We start from the raw sequence: 20,895 nt of genomic DNA on the forward strand, positions 1-20,895 counted from the left end.
ATAACCTTATGTTAACGAGACTTACGCGTTACAATTTGAAATGTTGGACATTTTTATTAAGAATTATTTCCCCGATTGAAGTCATTCTTAGTACTGCTGTTACTTGTAAACTTAACGAATAAAATATTATAACATACCGTAAATTACGTGTAAAAAAAATTGATATCGAATGTAGTGATTGCAGATATGTATTTGGTTGTCATAGAAAACAAAAAGGAATCGAACGAATCTCATTAGCTGAATAAGATTGAATAGATTTTAGGAAAAGCATGAATTTGAATTTATTGACTTTTTATTACTATAGTTACAACATAAAGACAATATCCATATTCTTTTTCCCATGTCCAAAGTAAAGAAATCCATAATGTGGACTATGTAATTTATGATAAAACGTCATTCCAGGCCAAAAGAGACTATGTAAAATCACTGATTGTTTGCCATGTAAAAACTGTAGATTCCAACATCCTAATAAAATATATTAGGAAGAAAAAAAATAACTTTCTAAAATTATTATTAAAATTTTTCTAATCAAGTACCTGATGGCACATCCATATCAATTGTATCTAAAAAATCTATTGCGTAATTATAATCAGGTCTCGTAAGTAAATTGGTATTCCATTTTTGTTGTGGGGAACGAGCGTGCAAATACGATTTTAAATACGAAGCATCTGTAACACTGAGTCCTTCGAAACTTAAATTTTCAATTACGTTCCCATTGGGACACTTAAACCATGCACCACGAGGAATTATGATGGCATCTTCTCTAATTATCTCTATCGTAGCTGCCAGTCTGTCTTCCTCTTTCAGTTCTTTTGGTATAGGGCCCTAACATATCAAGAATTATTGATTTTTAAACATTCTTCTCTTATTAATTTCAAAAATTAATCTTTCCAACTGTTTTTGACTTACGTCGTAATACTTTTTGGGATCTTCGTTTGGCGGGAACGGAGGATTAACATTATAAACGTTGGTGGCTATAGAAGGATCCCCTTCGAACTTATTAATTGTAAGAGGTGTCAAGAATCGTGCACATTTATTTGCTTTCGGTAGTAATAACCAATTTAAGCCATCCGTACTAATTCAGATATTCTATCTTTTTGAAATGCTCTATTAAAGAATCGTTTTGATATGTTAGCTTACCTGTAGTAATATACTTGATCGTTCAAGCAATCTTTTTCAAAACCAAACGCAATATGATAATCATTTCGAACCCCATAGATTTTACCCCAATAATAACACTTTTGAAAATGATTTTCTTGTTGCAATATTATGAGAGAATTTTGTAATAGCTGTGAGTTTTCTGTTCCCACGCATATGCCAGCGTAACCAAAGATATCTAGAGTTTCTAAAAGTTTTAGACATTCCATTTCGTTTTATCGTACCGAAATCATAAATTAGTCTTAAAACATTTTAAAAACAATCGAAAAAATGAGATGATTTTCGCATCTGAAAAACTTATCGAATTTAATTTATGTATAAGCAGTGTCTTCATACTCCAGTAGATGGATCCGTATAATATATGATAAGAACGTTTCACATAATCTTGTTTATTTGATCTGAAATGAAAGAAAAATGTCATCATCCGGCGAGGAAAGTGATCAATTGACGGATTTGGAAGCAATCCGTGATCGAATGTTAAGTCAACCACGAAGTGAACGTATGCAAGTTAGTGCATGGGAAGATGACGATGATGGAGTAGAGGCTGAACGTAATGCAAAAGGTTAGCTGATGATTTGGAATTGTGTATTACAATTTTTCACCATCAATTTTGTAACATGTATATATGTTTTATAGAACCTGATGCAAAAGAAATTCTGACTGCAGCAGAGAATGGCGAGCTGGATAAAGTGCAAAAATTATTAATGGAAAACCCGCTATTGTTAGAATGTACAGACAAAGATGGTTACACTCCATTGCATAGAGCATGTTATGGCAATCACGTAGCAATTGTAGAAGTATGAATATTACATTTTGAACGTAATTTATTCTTTGACAAAAGTGTTCGTAAATAAGTGCATCACTGTTTTATCTTGTTCGTAGTATTTACTTCAAGCAGGTGCAAAGATAGATGCTAAAACTATGGATGAATGGCAACCATTACATTCTGCATGTTGCTGGAATAACGTTGAATGTGCAATGGTATTAATTGCAAATGGAGCAGATATAAATGCCAGAAGTAAAGGAGATCAAACTCCTTTGCATTTAGTATCTGCAAGTTCTCATAATTCTCCTGCTTTGCAACTTCTTTTATTGCATCCAGATATAAATCCAAGATTGGTAAATTCAAGCGGAGATACAGCTGAACAGATCGCAAAAAGAACAGGGAAGTATTATCCAATGTTTGAAATTATTGAAGATTGCTTAAATGTTATTTGAATCTATTGCTTGATATGTTTATTAGATATGTTTATATACACATGTTACAATATCATGAATGAAACAAATTTATGAAATTAGAAGTTGTAAGCATATCATTAATATACTATCAGTACATTTATAAATATGTTAATAAGTCTGTATTTACTGTACTATAACAGAATATAAAAGTATAAATGTTGATATGTTATTAGATCATGAAAGTTATTGTATTGAAAACTTTAGGAAAATAATACTTCAACAGTTGGATTTTTATCTACTAACTACAAATATAATGATTGTGTGATATGTTAGGAGTTTGATGTGATTCTAATTACAATACAAAATTATTACGAATGTGACACTAGTGTCATAATTGTAAAAAACATCCTTTTTATTTTATAAAATACTTAATAAAATGAAAACATATGTTGAACAATATTTAACATTTACATGTTGTCTATGCACTTAAAATACATTTTAGTTTTATTTACATTAGAGTGACGTTAAATTTACAAATTTTGGAGTACCATTGCTTAAACGTTTTGATCCTTCCCATATGAGAATAGTGAAATCTTCGGTTACAGCATATAAGTGATGTTGGTCTAAAGCCCATGCTATCGCAATTACTGCTCCGCATCCTTTTATACCATTTATAATTTCTCTGACTAATCTTAAATCCCAACTACTCCATAGCCTTATTACACCATTGTCTAATCCTGTTGCAATAACATTTACAGAAACTCCTTCTGGTGCGTTGCTATAGCAAAGAGCTGTTATTCTTCTTCTTGATAAAATAGATCCAACTGCCCTTGCATTGATAGTAAATACTTTCAATTCGGATTGACTGGTAGATGTATTTTCACTAGGAATTTCATAAGTAACTGCTATATCTCCGAGAGTTTCGCTAATCGATAGTAAACGAATAGGATAGTTCTGTTCACAGAATATGGATCTTATGTATGTTAAACTACAAAAGGATAACAAATAAGTTTAGATGCTATATGAATGTTTTTATCTATTTATTTATTAGAATACTTACCTATTTAAGTCCCAAATAACAATAACACCACTCGAGTCACCTGAAACAGCGATGCTAAATGCCCGTGATAGAAACACTGTTGTTATTCTACTTCTATGAGCTAACAGTACAGATGCTGGTGTTAAAGTGAAGTCAATTTTACTTATTACAACTGCGTATGTATGCACCGTAATTTTACCAGATAAATGACCTATCCATAGTTGTCCACAATCTGGAGCTGATCCCAAGATTGTAATCTAAAAAAAATTATGTTATGTAATTTGCAATTCAAAAAAGTACCAGAAAATAGTAATGTATCTATTTACTGGGTCAAGACCCGAAGATCTAATTAATGGCCTTGGTGGTTGCTCTTTTTTATATTTTAGTCTTACAATCCCATCTGTGCCATTCCATGATACTAAAGCAGCTCCTGATACAAATGCTCCACTTAACATACTTGTGCCTAGAAAGAAACATTATACAATCTAGTTCTGCAAATGTGACTATTGAAATGTTTACATGAAATTAATATGTACCCTTCTCTTTTGTATAAACGAGTAATAAAGTAGTATAGCTAGGTAATCCAAAAACATCACCAGTCATTAAAGGAACTAAAGATGCTAATGGTGCTTTATGTTTATGTTTCCAACATAAAACTGGTTCATTTCCAGGAGCACCAACATAGTTTCCCCATTTTATGCCATCTACACCTTCAATAACTTGTGGTAATGAACTATGAACTATTGTATTTGCAAGATTTTGAATCAGTAAGGGATGCGCAACCGTAAATAATTGCGCTGGTGTTTGGCCATACGTTCGAACCATCGTTTCCCAAGCTTGACGTTCTAAAGGATCTGCTATTTGTTCAACATTAAATCCATAGTAGGTCTAAAAAAATAAATCCATAAATTTAAATTACACTTTTAAATATGATTGCATGAATATTGGTATCAACATACGGCAGGATGGAAAACATTTATAGCTTCTACTGCTGGTCTACCAGTTTGCCTAAATCCGAATACCAGATCGATCCAATAAGGGAGAACTTCTCTAACAAGATCTGCTTCTAATGCTGCTCTATGAGCAAGAATAAAAAGTCGTGCATCACCTCCACACCATTTCGGTAATTCAACATCTCCAACCCGGTTACCATTTTGTCGAACTCCAAAATTAAATCCTTTAACAAAGTTTGTTTTGAATATTAATTAACTTACATATCATTTTTTGAGCCATAATTATCTATATTACCTTCGGAATTCAACAAAAATTCAGGCAAATAGAAAAACTCGGGAATTAATTCTTTCACATCTGTTGTTGAATCGCAACTAGTTAATCTCCATGTAGTAGCCAGTGCATGAAATGTTCGATCAGGAATATCAAAATTATCGTCTTCAAAAATAGAAATAAACTGAATTATGAAAATTAAATCTCAACATGTATACATACATCTAAAAAGCAACTTTAATTTACCTTGATAGCATAGAAACATACTAGTAAATGGTGGTAATCTTACTAGAAAGTGGAGAACTGTTCCAGAATTACTATAATGCGATCCGTAATGGAATGGTTCTTGATTTAACGCTATTAAGTTTAAACCTTCCGATAAAGCTTGTTTGAGATACTATATAAAACGGTAAATAATATTATAAACAATATTCTTTTATATTTTTTTATAAACATAATTAAACCACTTACGTTGTAATTATTTATATAGTGTTGTTCATTCTTTTTATCCTGCACAGCCATAGGGCGTTTGAAATTTCTAAAAAAAAATTGTTTTTTCGTAAATATTTCCCTCATCATACTTTTACGTATTATACTTATTATACTTACCGATAAATCTTTGGATTACTTAAATCAATTTTTTCACTTGTATAATCAGCTAATACAAATGGGAATACAGGATACTGCATTAAATCATTATATGATCGACCGGCTAATTTATTTAGACAAGTAATATATTCCCAATTTGTTAATGCCCCACTTCGCCACAACGAGATAGCTTCGCTTAAATCATCACCAGGTATTCGTCTCGGTAAATTGCAAGCAGATAATTCCGTTACAAATTCATCTCTTTCCTGTAAGTTAAATATCATTATGAAGAATTACATAGTATTTATTTTTAAGATAAGATATATGTACCTTTGAAGAATTAAATGCTAATAAGTAAGTTCTTCCTGTAATGAGGAATATTTCAATAGCCCTTTCCTGTAACTGATATCTTCTTCGATGCAATTCTCGAATATCTTCAAGGCGCCAAGCTGTTCCACCCACCATAGCTAAATCCAAGCCACCTAAAGCTATCTGTAATTATTATGTATCCAATTAAATGTATAATAATGAATTCATAGAATAATAAAAGGATTAACAGAATCGTACATCTGTGTGCAGTAGAACATCAGGATTATCAGGAACAAAATAAAGACATGTTTCACCAATAAGAACTTCACCAGATAATTCAGCTCTAGGAGTAACTACTTTGGCTTGAGACATTTTACGTATTCTTTCACTAGTATGCAGTCGCTCGATTAATGCTGTAGCATTTGCATCTTGTCGATTATTCGTAAATAAATAAGATAAAGGGGCTTCGTTTTTTACTGCATCTGTACGCCAAAAAATGAAATCTATGTAAATACAAACAAATTGAATGAAAATAATTAATAGAATAATAGCGATCAAACCTAGCCTATCTTGATATTCCGTCATAAAAAATCTTCGATCAATGTTTAAATGACACCGCTGCAATCGTATTCTAACTCTAGCAGGACCCTCCGTAGGATCTAGTTCCCAATTTTTTGGATAACTGTTTGGAAAATGCCAAGGGGCTCTTTCATGCGTTAGACGTCTTGCTAAATCTCTCCATTTAGCAATTGCTTGAGCTTCCATCGCTCTTGAATGTTTCAGTCTTTCCATTAATACTTTACGTTCTCGATTTTGTTCTTCCACGACAGTACGCGTTATAGCCATTGCACTTTCTGTTAGTTGTTTAGCAAGTACATCAAATCTGTTGGCAATTCTAATAAACGAGAAAAATATTTTGCAAAATAAAGGAATAAAAAATATTACACTCTATTTAATTTTACTTACCTTTGAATTGCAGGAAGATTGTTGTCGATCCATATATCTCGATCTCTCATCAATTCTCGCCTTAGCAATGCTAATTCTTCATTCCATATCCCAGGACTAGCTTGTTCTATTCCTTTTGCTAAATCCCATATACTCAAAGCTTCTTTCAATTCTATACATATCCTTGCATCAGCACTAGGCATCTCATCTCGTCTTTGTAAGAGATCCCAAAAGAAGACAGCGAACTTTTGTTCTACCTGATATATGTAAATGCATTGAAACATACATATAAGAAAATAGAGAACAGATAAATATGAATTAATCGATAGACTCACTTGTGGATGAACTTCCAAAAGAGAAGACAGAATTTCACGAGCTTTCGGCTCTTCCATTAGTGATCTAACAGCAAAAATCCTCGTATTATTACTTTGATGTGGTCCAAGTAACCACACCATTAATTTGGCCGTATATTTTCTTAAAGCGTGTCTGGTTGACCATCCGCTGCTCCAATGATTTTTCCTTTGTAGTGGATTACAAAAACCATGTAAAAGTATTGAAAACAATCTTTTAGTTAATTGTAACTCGTTGCCAGAAGGTGAATCATCAGCTGCTGTTATAAATTCAACAGCACGGCTGAGAACAATGCGAAACCGTTCAAGCAATTCTCCTTTGCCTGGTTCGCGTAAGGTTGCAATGGAAGGTGTATGTAAACTCGTATAGCTAGATGATCGAGAACCATGGTCACTCTGTTCACTGGACGTTGTAAAAACTAAAAAATATAATATTGATAAAGCGAAGAAACTGAAATTTTATCTTTTCATTATTTGTAATACAAGTACTACCTGAAGTTATATGGGAAGCTGAGGCTAGATACGATGCTGTACTACGTAATCGGAAACTCGATTGATTTGAGACTTTCGCTATAAGCACGTCGAGTTCTCCATCAAAAAGTGCTACCTGTGCATCTCTTACAACTGATATACATGTTCTATTTTTAATGCAGTGAGATTTTTCTTTCAATTCCATATGATTTAATATCAAATGCAAGTCTAGGACAGCTTGCATTTGATGATTTCCTGGAGATTCCAAAAGTTTTGTAGCAATGGCCACAAAAAGTACATGAATATCTCGATGAAGAGATGTAGAACCACTTTTATGAGCACTTCCTACTAATGCTTGAACTAATGATTCAATCAAACCTTGTTCCAAAAGCATTCTCAAAGCAGTAGGATTCTGAAAGTAAATTTTGTTAATTAATTTTGTTTAATAAATGAGACCGAACTACGATATCGTACCTTTGCAATTATGTCAGTCATAAATGATACGATTGGTCTAACTACATTTGATTCAGTAGCTGCTGCTTTTGTCATTACAGCCATTAATGGAGGCATTGCAGCCAGAGTTGGGCCTCGTAAAGCTAAATTTTCTAAAGCAACTACCAATGATTCACTTCCAGGATATAATGCTATTTGATTTGCTAAATGTATAAAATATTTTTGCTTTATAAATTTGTTGACCTCCTCATCACTAGCACGTTGTAGATATATTTGTACGACCTATAAGTTAACCAGTTATTATAATACTTGAATGAAAATAGAACTTACTTCCTTTTTACATCCTATCATACCTTAGCTAGTGCTGTACGAACTCTAGTATCTGGATTATTAGCCAGTACAAGTAAAAGTTCAGCTCTTAAAACGTGTTTCAAAACCGAACCAACTTGGCTATCAGGTAAAACCCTAACTGCATCTCGGAGGAGTAATAAAAGTCCTTCACAAACTAAACCTTGACAAGCTTTCCTTTCGTCCATCCACGTAGATTGTTTTTCCTATGTAAAAAATCAGAGTTTGCAGTAGATTATAATTAATAAACAGCAGACTTAATTACATACTTACATTACTAAGAGGGTTGGACCCATCACTAGCTGCGATTCCTGAATCCTCTCCAGCACTGGTATCTTGAGGAGGACCATTTCGGCGTTCTTTTCTTTTAGGCATTCTATTTCTCTGAATCTAAAAAAGTAATGTCAATCGAATTTTATCTTTTATTACTTATTTTACAACCTATTTAATAACAAATACGAACCTGTGTATTTGTTAAGCCTTTATCCAATTTACTATTTTCAATAGTTTCTATGGATTCATCTGAAGAGTTGGAAGTTACTGTAGCGGCAATTTTTACAACTCTTTTTTCTCCAATCGGTGGTAACAAAAAATATATATTGTGTCTTGAGTGTGTAATATAAGTTTCAGATGCTTGATGAACCAGAACTAGGTAGTCAGTAATAGCTACTATATGAGCAAATTCTGGAGGTGCTCCCATAAGTGCCCTAATCAATTCAACTACTGCAGTTCCTGTTGAAGAATCAAGTACAGCACCAAACTCATCATACATAAAATGTTCCTATAATAAACAATGAGATATTTTTATGAATTCTTTAGTATATTTATTATAAAATACAGTATTTACAAAAAGTATTAAATTACTTTGCATAGTGTTAAAATGGTATCAACAATTCCGACTCTGTTTAATTGAGTTGCGTTGAACTCACGCTGTGAATGTTGATCTCTTAATAATAATAACAATGCTTGCAATAGCAAATTTAATGTATCATATTTTGCCCATGTTCTCCATGCGGTCAATGCACCTTTGATTAAATCTGGATCCGTAATCACAGCTTCGCAATTTTGTGAGACTAAATGATTACCGCTGCCGATATCTTTTATTAGGATCGAACTATCACAAGCTGCATCTAACATTGCTTTCAGAATGTGTCTACCTGTGTGACATCGAGGTGATTCTAAAATGCATAGGATTAAAGATGTTCCATCTTCTGATCGGTACTGATTTAAAAGTTCAGAGTCATTCCGTATTAGCTGCAGAACTATTGAAAGAGCTAATGCTTGCTCTTCTTCGTTAGAATTTAATTCGACTACCTGTAAATTCATTTAATGATGACCATAAGTAATCATAACTGATAGCATCAAATATTTCTGTATAATTATGCTTACTCTTGCGAACAAATATAAAAATATAGGTACACCACCCACTAAAATGGCAGCGGGTACAAGACCTCTATACTGTTGGCATTCTAATCGAGCAGAAAGTATCGGAGTCACAGATAAAGGTGGTTGCTGTGAAACTCTATGTTCCGGTGCGAAAACAACTCTAAAACCTGGTTGACCCGGAAATAGATTTCTTACCACAGCTAAAAATAAGCATGTAATATTTATGCAAGAGGAATTAATGATTATCAAGCATTAATTAACAAATATAAATTTACGAAGTAATACACCTACCAGCTGGATTTGCAATAACCTGAGGATATAAATGAACAATATTGGGATTTTGAGCTTCATAACTAAGAAGCAAATTATTTTGCAATTCAGCCAATTGCGAATTTGTAGCATCCATAACTGTATCCCAATCGATTTTGGTCTCAGATACTTTAGTTTCAATAGCGTGTCTTAAGTACGTTCCGCCATATGATTTCCTTCGACTTGTATCAAATTTTCCTCCCTCTATATTAGATAAAAATATAATTGGCTATTCGTTCGTTCTCTCTTTCTCCCTCTCTTTTATGTTATGTCTTTGTATGGTACTCACCAAATCGTATTTCTCGTACACCGTCTAGAGCGCCAGATGCAATTAGTTGCGTAAAATCTGGATTCTCTATGTTTAAAGTACATTCCGCAAGATTAGTATAATTAGGACCAAGACTTGCTAGGTATAATGCTCTCTCCTTCGTAAATACTGGACATCTATAAATTAATTTTTAACATTGCATACACATGATATAATTATTAATTGGTAGTTAAATGTCTCATAAAATGCGCACCTGAATACCATTAAATTTCCAAGATACCAAGCACCGATATTGCTGGATCCAATTTGTCCTAATAGAACACACGTGGTGCCAGGTTTCCTCACTAGCAGTCCATCAAATGGCAATTGTGCATTGATTTCTCTCCACCCATCTACCCAAAGCACGACTTCAACCACCGCACTGCGTTTATTTAAAACTGTGTCTTTGAAATTCAATGCTAAATGATGCCATCGACCAGAAGAAAGCATACCAATTACAGATGTTTCCGAAACTGTTCTATTCATTTTGTCGTCTGGCCGAGTTAATCGTAAAATTAATTTATCTGAAATATAATAAAAGGAATAAAATACACTAATCATACTAAAAGTTAAAAGTCTATTTAAAATAATTTACCTGATTTAAGATCCAACCACGTTTCAAGCACCAGAGTCTCAAATCCGATAGACATCAAATGAATAATCGATGTTGGTGTAGGTGGAGATGACGAACCTGCTACGACTGATGTACCCAAGAAAAGATCAGACATCGATTGGTCTTTCCACGATAATGTGTAGAGCATGCATTGAATACAAAATAATAAATATATTGCTACATTTGATAAAGTTATATGATGGACTTGTGGCAAAAATCTTAGAAGAAAGTATTAAATTGATCATATATATATATGATCAATATATATATATATATATATATATATATATATATTTATTTATTTATTTATTTATTTATTTATTTGTTAGTTCTTAGTAAATCACTTTACCAACCTTCACGACTCCAATTGTCGGACAGAATACCCCAATCGGACAAACTCTCATCATCTGAATCGAGTAATGGTGAAGTATTAATCATTGTTCCCTTGCTACTAACGGGTAATCCTCTTTCAACTCTCAACCACATAGAGGCGGAACAACCATGCAACCAAACTGGCCAAGCCAGTTCTGGACCAATTGGTAGACACGTTGCATGCACAGACCATGGACTGCATATACCCGATGTAAAATGTTTTTTTCGGAAATTATTTACAAGATTTTCAACCTTTTCCAAGTTCTTATATTCTTCCGATTGAGTTTTCGATAATATTTTCGTATCAGAAGGTACAGGAAAAGATATGATAAAATTTGGTTGTGGACGTGCAGCTAAACCTAGATGGAAAAGCGGTTCCAACAACGATCGTAGAGGTGGTTCATCAACTTTGAACAAAGACAAGTACATGACTAGTTCTGAGGGCGAAATCGATTGTGTCGCTAGCAAAGTAAATACTTCTAGCACAGCATGTTGTAGATCTATAATATTTTATTATGTAATGTTGTAAACAGGATCGGTATGTTATATACTATAAAATAGTTTATATATTAAAAATACCTTGATATTGGATATCTCTATTAGTAAATATATCCCTGAAGCCATTTAACATCTTTGTGATTACACCTGAACTTGCAAGTGCGGCACTACTCGAAGCACTTTCTCTGCATGTGACTGCAACTTTTCTTAAGCCAGTGGTTATAATACATGCTTTCTCAGCATCCAAACCTCTGCGAAAGAAATATCATTTATAATATTGTTATCACATGTATAGTTTCCATATTTCGTACAGTCAAATACTTACTGTTTACTGAAATGAATTAATAAATCTACTGCCAATAGGCATAATGCCGGATGTGCATTTGCATGACCTCTGGGCTCAACTACCGGTCCTAAGGAATTACTTCTTTTTACGGAATTACTATGTAAGCTTTGTGCTGGTACTTCTACGTCTGCTTCGTAACCATCATCAGCTGTAACATATTCACCCGTGCTACTATCATCGGCGGCATAATCTGGTATCGTGTCCAATGTCATAATCGGTAACTGCAACGAAAAATGGCACCCAGATAACTAAATGAATCAGTCCAATTTAGAATAAATGAAATAGTATGAAAGTTACCCTAGGACGAGTACACTGCGGTATAGTTTCTTCTTGAGCTGGTTTTAACATAGAGACTTTTAATAAAATTTCCACGATGACAGCTAATCCACGACCCAATTTAATTCCTGCGTCCATCAGCGCTCTTCCTAATTCCATAATTATGTCACAATCACCTGCATCATACGTTGTTTCATATATTATTTTATGGACAATATAAAACATGCACATACGATAAAATACTACGTGATGAAAGAGAGATTTAACGAACAGTAGATAGGTCGAGATGTTTGCTGGTGTCAAGTATTATGTGAACTGCTTTTACGGCTAATAAATTCACATAGCTTATTGGGATTTTAATCTGCAGCTGCACACGGCGAAAGAGCATGTGGAACGGAAGCATACTTGGAATACCTATGATTCACATTCATTATATAAAAGTATACTTACACAACGGGGATGTTAGACAGCACGTTAGCAAAGCCTCAAAGAGTCTATGCGCTGATTTATTGGTGTCTAAAAGGAGACAAGTATGTAAATGTAAATCCAGATATTTTTATATATGGTACAATCCGTTCTTTGTTTTTTTAGAATATACCTGTGATGCTATCTGTAGAGATATGTGTAGCCAGCGTTATAAGAAGCTGCGAAGATTTTTGTGACACGGGATATAGCGACAGTTGAGTTCGAAATTTTGGACTGTAAAGCGTTACTCCAGCTGCGGTCCTCCACGCGACACTAGCCTGATACAGATTTATTTTCTTACTTGTATCTGTTTCGTTGTCAATTTCCGAGCATGATGCATTATTAATCTCAGAATTATCCCATATTTTTAAAAGGCATGAAGTTGTATTGATCGATTCCTTCACGTCACTTTGTTCCTGCAAGCTATCACTTTCTATGATAATACTTGTTCCTTCAACATTCTGATCGTCTAATTCCACGCGAGGAATTTGGTTTGCTACTTGTTCTACGTATTTCTCATCGACAAAAGTATTCGCCGAATTGTCCAAAATATCCAATAATTCATTCGTTTCCTTTTCAAGGGAATCGAACAAAGATTTAAGGGCAGATTTCTCCGTATCTAAGAGATCGGATTCCACGTAAGTCGTCTTCCAGATCTCGACAATGATGGCGACTTCTAGGAGAGCGTAGACATTTCTCGTGAAAGTTGTGTCTGGTAACAAAGTCAATACTTTTTCCAACCCATTAATCTCAGTGAATCCTTCATATATTTGCATGTTTACTATCAAATAAGATATCGCAGAGAGGCAAGATTGAATTAGAAATTTTGCGATAGTATTTCCTTTGTTAGCTGTATAATAGATTTTGGCTTTCAAAAAGGTTGGATAAAAAATGTTTAGAAGCAATTCCCGTCTAATCTGTAATTTAGAAGAAGGCCCAATTTTTAGAAGATGAGCCATTACAATATAGCATAATTTTGAATCATCCGGCGTCAATAAATCTGCATACATTTCCACAAAATCCCAAGAATATGTTGTAGGTCTGTCACAGGTGGTACATACTTCTGATTCCGAATAAGCACCGAGTTCTTTAAAAAAGATACGCTCTAGGAATGTCACGGCTGGGATATAAATTGTCGGTTCTCGTTTCTTTAAAAGAGTGATGATACTAGTCATGAGTATTCTGGGTGGAAAACAACAACACGTTCCTGCCGTTGTAAAAACTTTGATCAATCTGACTTGCAACTCGCTGACGAAGGGATGAGAATGCTTGAGAAGATTAGTGAGTATCATAAGAAGAGACGAAATGCAACATGCTTCTTTCATAACGGCGCCAACGATCGGCTGAGTATAAGGCGCCCCAAATACATCCGAATGGTGATGGATTTGAACGTCATTGATACAGGATTTGTGTTTTGTTCTGTTGCAATGAGCTACGTGCGAAATATCACGTCGAACGGACTTCAAGCCACTCGTTAGCGCACCTATCATATCAATGATCTTTTTGGCACGGATTACTGACCTCGCCGGATCAATGCTCGGCAGGTCAACAATCGCAAAAATTGTTCGCTCCACCAGCTTTCCATCCTGGCTCTCCGTAAATAATTGAAACAGTTCTAAAAAGTCTGACAATTTTTCTACTGCGCTACCTTGTTGGTGCAGCAAACAATAAAGAAATGCTATTATTCCGTAAATGGTGGCAAAAATGAACTCTTGCAAAAGGGAACCTTCCTCCGGTGAAAAAACATTTACAGGCTTGCTACAAGCATCCTCGAGTAATCTTAAAGTCATAGGCAATAAACCATTGTGAATAACAGCGGTGGTTGGTTCATTTGCTCGTAATACGCGTTCCAATGCTGTAAGCATAAGCCTAGCAGCCGCAGCTTTCAACGTAGCACATTCAGTGCCAGTCAAGCTAACACCGTCTATACTGAATTGTAGGGACCATAACGTATCCAAGGCAAATTTTAGAACTTGTACAGCCGGTGTTTGTTCGGCTGGAGTATCGTAATCTCGTAGTCCTTGAAGCAATTGAATAATCAAAAGACTCGTCTCAAAATTACTAATTCTAGCATCTAGAACATCCTTGATCCGCTCATCTATGTAATCTCTCGGTGTTTTCTTTGCCGGTCGGATAGGAAGCTCATAAAGTGCTGCTTGCCATTTCTGTTCCTCGTCGCTTCTGACAACTGAAGTGAAATACTCGAAATCCATAGGGTTCAGGCGGATCTTGAGCGTGAGTGATCGTGCCTGATCCATACCATCTGTCAGCAATTCGGATTCGCTGCTCGCGCTTTCCGGTGTGTTGCGACGCGCTTCGGACGTTCCAAATGATTTTTGCTTGCAATGTACCGGCACCTTGGTACCGATACTATGTTTACGACCTGTTCTCCTTCTTGACGATACATTGCCCTCGTAGAAAACATCGTATCGGTTAAATTTCGTCCTTTTGTGTTTTACATGCGACACGATATCTACCGCGTCGACGGTGTCGTCGTTGCAGTAAAATTTTACGTAAGGATTACGTGTGGTACCATCTATCGAAGAATACGTGGATTCGTTCAATGAAACAGAATTGGCTTTATTACTCGTTTCCTCTTGTAGGACAATTGGATACAAAGCTATAAGTAGAGCAACCAATTCTCGCCCACAAGAAAGTCCACGAACACCAAGTAATTGTAGAACAGCCAAACAACGCCAACCACGATCCTGAGCCAAATACTTCCTCAGTCTAACAAGTTCGTCCCCGTCGATTCTCGTTGCGCAAAGTTCATGTACATCAGAGAGCAGCTCGCAGGCTATAAGGGTAGATACACCACCACCGCCGACCGAACTGGAATGGATATTTTCATATTGGGTATTTTATATTTCTATCTTATCCATCGGATACGGGTTATCGTGGAAACGTTCATACAGGTATGCAATCTTATTTTCAATGAGAGACGCAATATCTCCGAGGGAAGTTTTGAAAGTGAAATCAAGTAAAATTTCGGTAACGAAAAAACAATCGTGTGCAGGGCATTAAGTGACACTTGTGATTAATAAATTTGTTAAATTCTAGTAAGGTGTAATTTTTATTTTGACGAAATACTGGCAAAGGTATTGATCGAAGGTAATTCTTGCAAAGAATGTGTGAACGCTAGAAAGTGATCACGCGCTAACGGAATAAAGGTGAGACGTACAAACGTAAAAAGTTACGTTAATCAAAACCACAGACATGAGATCATATTTTCAGATTGTGGTCGACCACTGTGTCGTTATAAAATTCTATATTGTTACTTCTTTATTTGATTTCAATAAACAAAAAATAATTTAATAATAGATTAATTTTACATTAATTCTCCTACAACGTGAATATTTTTAGAGAAAGGTATTTGTTATTTCGACTATTACCGTACGATAAAATTAAGCAGTTATAAGAAATTTAATTAAGTGACATGTAATCTTACCAAAACGATAGAGCATCTTTCACATCTCGTCCTTCGTTTATTTGGGCAAGAAATTCCGCGAGGAATATATCCAACCACTGTGATTTCTAAACAGAAAAAACGCGCAATTCATAATTTAATTTATTAACTATAGAATAAGCCATTGAATCACAATAAAAAAATTAAAACAAAAGATTATCAAAAGTCCGATGTTAAATGCTAATTACTATAGTCTAAATAAATATAAATAATTAACTCTCTTTTAGCAACACTATGCCTTCTAGATTTGATCGAACAATAAGAAAAATATTACGACAGAGATACAAATATCACGAAAAAATAGTAAATATAAAGTACTAAATTCTGTAAAAAAGGAAACAAAGATATCGCTTTCTTTAATTTTCGAAATGCAAAATGATTATTGCACGTGCCGCGGTATGCCTGATGAAATAATCGGCTCGATAGAAACAGAGACCAAAATATAAGAATATAAGGATTGAAATTACACAAATATCTTAATTTTGTCTTATACAATTCGATAGCTCTGCTACCAAATGGCATAATTGGTAAGAATGCATATTATGTTATTTCGAGTTTGTATTTAAACAAACATTCATCATCGTATTTTTTGTCAGAGGCAAGCGATTATCAATTCATGAATTTTACTGATATGAATTGTCTGATGCAAATTTTCTGTAGTTGCTTCAACTTCCCAAGTACATGGGAAGAAATCGATAGTGTTAACGTTACATGGGACAGAGGATCACTTGTTATTTCGATACACGCGAAAAAATATCGACAAGCATATAAGTTACGCGTGACTTGTAAGTCATCTTGAGACCAACATAAGGTACTGTTTAGCCATGATTGACGATGATTACGAAATCTCGCTTAGTGAAACGTGGTAAGGAATAACAAGATGAGGTAAGTACATTTAAATAAAAATGATCACTGACTAAGTTTTTACCGTTTAGATAGAATATTCCAAAGAGAAAGGATATAGTTACGTGAAGATAAAATTGATATTGTTGCAAGTTAATCTGGCTAGTTAGAGTCTCCTCTGCTCTTCGATGTGCCAATTGATCTATCAAATTTGAATCCTCGATTTTATAACTTTGGCGAAGTGAAAAAAAGGGATAAGGAAGAAATCGTGGTGGATAGAAATTCTTAGATGCAGGGATCGTGTACCTCATAGCTCTGCGGTTCTGCATGAATGAAATGATCCCACAAAATCTGCAGTTTGTTAGTCGAAACCGAAGACATTACTAGACGTTCTTCGAACTCCTTTTCGTCGTCTTCCTCCCTGTCTTCTGTCCTCAACCGGGTATCCTCCTCATAGCTCAAAAGCTCGTCGAAGCTGAACCATGGATAAAAGGTGTCCTCGGGTAATCTTCGAGGATCACTGCTAGGACACGCAACCCGATCACCTGAAATATCGAGATGTCTATACGTTTATGCCTTATACGTTTCGACGTTCGCTTAAAATCTGCACGCATTTGATTGAATCGCTGCGTCTAGCGCGTTGCTACTCTCGTCACTGAACAAATATCCTCTCGCTGGATCTCCGCGGTTTCAAACACCTCGCGCTTACAGCACGTATTGCGTTGGGAGTTGAGGTTGCTCCTCGCATACATGCGTCTATGTATACGGTCTTTGTATGCGTTTATGTCGATCAAGTACAGCTTACATAACATCCCCACGAGTCCACGACAGACCAGTTCCTAGCCTTCCACGGGAAGCCTGAAAGCTTCTCAACCCACGAAGTACGGCCTACGAGAGAGCAGTAACCCCGGATTCATAGATCGCTGCACGTCGCCGTTACCACCAACACCACAACCAACATCACCGCTACCAATAGCACTGGAACATGGTGACACAATTCATCGCCAGTTGTTAACACGACAGTACAAGAACCCGGGTCTACGATCATCGGCCACTTCTTATCAACCGATTTACTTTGGAGTCACACGACGTTACCTCCTTATCGCTTGGTCTCGACCATAACACGATTCGTTCTTATACCTCGAAGAACGACTGTACCAAAGTAGCTGAACGAAGCTCGAGAATGCATCTACTTATCTTTTCTCCGACTCGTTTCTCCAATTCCCATCGTGGAATCCCCCAAGTTCCCACCAATCAATCGATCCAGCGGAAACGAGACTGTCAATCCCCGATTGCTGTTTAATGTATCTTCGTCCTAAGCAAATGATCGGAAACATACGTTAGACCACCACCGAGTTTACCACCACCAAGGTTCATGACCTCATCGACTGATCTACACTCGTTCCGGTCAAGTAAATATGACCTATTCCTTTTATTATAATTTTGCTAGGAGTAAACGTGATGGTCATTGATCTTACGTTCTCGAAACTTTACTTTCGATCGATAATATAAAGAGACAGAGGACATCTCGAAACAACACGTAAACAGTGCCCCAAATATAATCGCGTCGTACACAATACTAGATCACGTACTTCATTCGATAGATGCAGCTATACAATTCTATGCAGTTACTTTCGCTTATATTGAATTCTTTTTTTTTTCTTCCCTTCTTTCTTTTTTTCTGTTAAAATATTCAAGTATTCACCAATTTTGCCAGGATCTCATTATCTTACTTGAACGAAATATATAAAATCGAACCGCATGTGGTTAAATATTTTGACTGAAGTCGCAAATTTGCGACACATTAACGAGCTACTACAAGGCTGCTTTGCCGTCTGATTTTGATAAGTCTTCAAATCGAGATCCACGTACGAACTGTCCAGTATGCGATATAAGGAAGGGACAGGCTAGAGACGAGCCTTCCGCAGGTTAAAGAGGCCAACAATCGGCTTCTTTCTTCGACGAAAAACGTAATCCTAAGAGACAGGTAAAAAACACGAAATAAATAACGTATTCATCTCGGTTATTCGAATTCAACCAGTTACCTCTGTACAAGTCTATACAAGTAGGACATAATGGTAAACCTTGAATTTGTTGACTAACATATATGTATGTTATCTCTCTAATTAAAAACGTAAGAAATATAAATAATGCTCTAGATTCTATTGTAGATATTGTATAATATTCCGATTCGCAGGACTTCGTAATATTGCATATTACGAAATTAACACTATTATCTTATTGAAATTACATGTACTACATATGCATAAATATATACATTGAAATATGTACGTTAACGGCATCGAATGATTTTACAGTATTATAATTATCGAATTGTACCATGTTTCCTTCCCACCTAGTGCTAAAAGCCGCGAGAGGAGAGTCTGGTAAACAATGATAATTTGATAAAACAATTCGAACACGTGCAATGAATTGAAAACAGTTCCAGTAGGCAGCAACCATGCAGCCGTAATTGATCAATCTTTGACTTGTATAGACGATTCTTTATTGTGCCGTATGATTATCTTAATAGCGTTCTACCCCACTGTTCTTTAATTAGCTTCGCCTCGACAGTGCGATAATAATGTTCGTCTGAGTCTTCTTCTTCGCGAAAAACCAATCGATATTTGTACCGCGTGTGTCAGTGGAATACATTTGTTATAATGTGATATTTAGTATAACAGATAAGGTTGTGGTATTAGGTTACAATAAGGTGTGTTATTTTTTCAAAGTGATTACAAATTTTCAAAGGTGAGTCGTTATGCAATCATGAATCGATAAAATAAATTTGGTAAAGCATTGATCAACTAACTTAATCACTAACGGTAATGTATGAGAGCATTCATCTGAGCGCCCGTTTCGGCAGTAACCTCATTAATGTTACGTTTTGCCTTACCAACATAGATTAAGTTTTTTATCCTGGCCTTGACTTTTATATTTCTCTTGATTAAGAAGATGATTACATTTCTTCATGATTAAAGAATTTCATTTCACTAGGAAGTCGTACTTACTTTCGCTAATTTTGTATATTTTCCATTTAACGATTTTTATAACTGTATGACTTTTTCTATAATCTCAACGAGAGTGTTAAATACCAAATAACAAGTACTAAACCGAGATAAGAATTGACCTTCGATGTTTTTATAAAATGTTGATAATTTAAGATATTCTAATTTTTTCTGACAATTTTTTCCCATTGAAGTTGGCTTTATTTTCAACTTGCGTCATATTCCCGCCATGCGCTTCACGTTTGCAGTTTCATGCGCAACGAATTACAGCAAATGTCAGGTAGGAGAATGACGAACACGTAAAACAAGGTGGCGAAGTGACAATAGCAATACTGGCAATGCTTTTGAGAAAAGCATCAATGGTTGTTTCAATTATCTATGGTGTATTTGTTACCTGAGTTGAGTGAATGGAATCCGTGAAAGAATTTTTGAACGATTAGTCACAGTTTTGAATTATTGGAATACAATATTGACACCATTGTTCTTGCATAAAGTACACATTACATACGGCAAATGCCACTGGGTACTGGAAATGAACACTACTATACTTACTCTTCCTGTGATTTTTGCGCCATTTTCAAAATAGTGTTAGAAGTGTCATTCTTCGCAATATTTTTCGAAAAATAACAATACGTAGTAGCGAAATAAAATACGAGATTTAGAAAATATTTTACTGTATCAATTGATTTTGTTCTTAAGTAAAATGATCTACCGTTTATTTGATAAGAAAATTTTGGTCAAAAGAAAGGTATTGATTCGTATAGAAACAATGGTTCCTTGTTAAAGGAAAATTTCATTTGAGTAGATAGTTGAAGAATTGAAAATTTTTATAATTAGTGATTTAATTATATCTATTATTTTAAAAGGTGCTGCCGCCCGTGCTTACGCGCGATATTTTCAACAAATGTCAGTTTGAAATGTTATATTCATCAAGGAACAACG

The 20,895-nt window shown here is 35.1% G+C and overlaps 3 protein-coding genes and 2 long non-coding RNA genes across 8 annotated transcripts; 3 read left to right on the forward strand and 2 right to left on the reverse strand.

The window, feature by feature from the left end:
- Positions 1-304: 304 nt before the first annotated feature.
- LOC126868115 (radial spoke head protein 9 homolog) lies at positions 305-1,367 on the reverse strand. The gene is made up of 4 exons (XM_050623333.1): positions 1,141-1,367; positions 910-1,075; positions 537-825; positions 305-465 (listed from the first exon to the last, which is right to left on the reverse strand). The coding sequence occupies exons 1-4, from the start codon at positions 1,365-1,367 to the stop codon at positions 305-307; spliced, it is 843 nt and encodes a 280-aa protein (XP_050479290.1).
- Positions 890-2,796, forward strand: LOC126867591 (ankyrin repeat domain-containing protein 49-like). Its single transcript, XM_050622244.1, has 4 exons — positions 890-1,006; positions 1,484-1,720; positions 1,795-1,955; positions 2,041-2,796. The coding sequence occupies exons 2-4, from the start codon at positions 1,573-1,575 to the stop codon at positions 2,374-2,376; spliced, it is 645 nt and encodes a 214-aa protein (XP_050478201.1). The 5' UTR covers positions 890-1,006; positions 1,484-1,572; the 3' UTR covers positions 2,377-2,796.
- LOC126867572 (lysosomal-trafficking regulator) lies at positions 2,729-20,473 on the reverse strand. Of its 4 annotated transcripts, none has more exons than XM_050622184.1 (34): positions 20,348-20,473; positions 17,252-17,490; positions 16,085-16,170; positions 12,770-15,468; positions 12,622-12,687; positions 12,193-12,347; positions 11,875-12,116; positions 11,631-11,800; positions 11,033-11,551; positions 10,662-10,802; positions 10,281-10,590; positions 10,049-10,203; positions 9,742-9,963; positions 9,454-9,650; positions 8,929-9,378; positions 8,528-8,845; positions 8,338-8,454; positions 8,070-8,270; positions 7,738-7,998; positions 7,285-7,675; positions 6,778-7,211; positions 6,464-6,699; positions 6,058-6,392; positions 5,756-5,979; positions 5,519-5,680; positions 5,210-5,454; positions 5,072-5,138; positions 4,847-4,997; positions 4,625-4,765; positions 4,336-4,553; positions 3,913-4,264; positions 3,703-3,839; positions 3,398-3,633; positions 2,729-3,325 (listed from the first exon to the last, which is right to left on the reverse strand). In XM_050622184.1, exons 2-34 carry the CDS (start codon positions 17,324-17,326, stop codon positions 2,851-2,853), a joined length of 10,188 nt encoding a protein of 3,395 aa, XP_050478141.1. In that variant the 5' UTR covers positions 17,327-17,490; positions 20,348-20,473; the 3' UTR covers positions 2,729-2,850. The 4 variants fall into 4 exon arrangements, 3 of the variants coding, with proteins under 3 accessions (XP_050478141.1, XP_050478140.1, XP_050478139.1); XM_050622183.1 differs by lacking the exon at positions 20,348-20,473 and adding an exon at positions 17,751-17,923 and having other exon boundaries at positions 10,662-10,766; XM_050622182.1 differs by lacking the exon at positions 20,348-20,473 and adding an exon at positions 17,751-17,923.
- Positions 15,345-15,956, forward strand: LOC126867597 (uncharacterized). Its single transcript, XR_007690358.1, has 2 exons — positions 15,345-15,492; positions 15,552-15,956. It is a non-coding gene; the product is annotated as an uncharacterized LOC126867597 (long non-coding RNA).
- LOC126867596 (uncharacterized) lies at positions 16,177-16,765 on the forward strand. Its single transcript, XR_007690357.1, has 2 exons — positions 16,177-16,629; positions 16,699-16,765. It is a non-coding gene; the product is annotated as an uncharacterized LOC126867596 (long non-coding RNA).
- Positions 20,474-20,895: the final 422 nt, after the last annotated feature.

Source organism: Bombus huntii, chromosome 7 (genome assembly GCF_024542735.1).
Source record: "Bombus huntii isolate Logan2020A chromosome 7, iyBomHunt1.1, whole genome shotgun sequence".
NCBI lineage: Eukaryota > Metazoa > Arthropoda > Insecta > Hymenoptera > Apidae > Bombus > Bombus huntii.

Excerpts from the sequence above, each read along its gene's own strand:
- LOC126868115 (XM_050623333.1), bottom strand. The coding sequence starts at position 1,367 with ATGGAATGTCTAAAACTTTTAGAAACTCTAGATATCTTTGGTTACGCT. Across the intron at positions 1,076-1,140 it reads GATCAAGTATATTACTACAG|TACGGATGGCTTAAATTGGT; the intron begins GTAAGCTAACAT and ends TATCTGAATTAG. Across the intron at positions 466-536 it reads TGATATGGATGTGCCATCAG|GATGTTGGAATCTACAGTTT; the intron begins GTACTTGATTAG and ends ATATTTTATTAG.
- LOC126867572 (XM_050622182.1), bottom strand. Across the intron at positions 9,379-9,453 it reads TTTTATATTTGTTCGCAAGA|GTAGTCGAATTAAATTCTAA; the intron begins GTAAGCATAATT and ends ATGAATTTACAG. Across the intron at positions 8,271-8,337 it reads GGTCCAACCCTCTTAGTAAT|GAAAAACAATCTACGTGGAT; the intron begins GTAAGTATGTAA and ends TTTTTTACATAG.
- LOC126867591 (XM_050622244.1), top strand. The coding sequence starts at position 1,573 with ATGTCATCATCCGGCGAGGAAAGTGATCAATTGACGGATTTGGAAGCA. Across the intron at positions 1,721-1,794 it reads GGCTGAACGTAATGCAAAAG|AACCTGATGCAAAAGAAATT; the intron begins GTTAGCTGATGA and ends TATGTTTTATAG. Across the intron at positions 1,956-2,040 it reads ATCACGTAGCAATTGTAGAA|TATTTACTTCAAGCAGGTGC; the intron begins GTATGAATATTA and ends TCTTGTTCGTAG.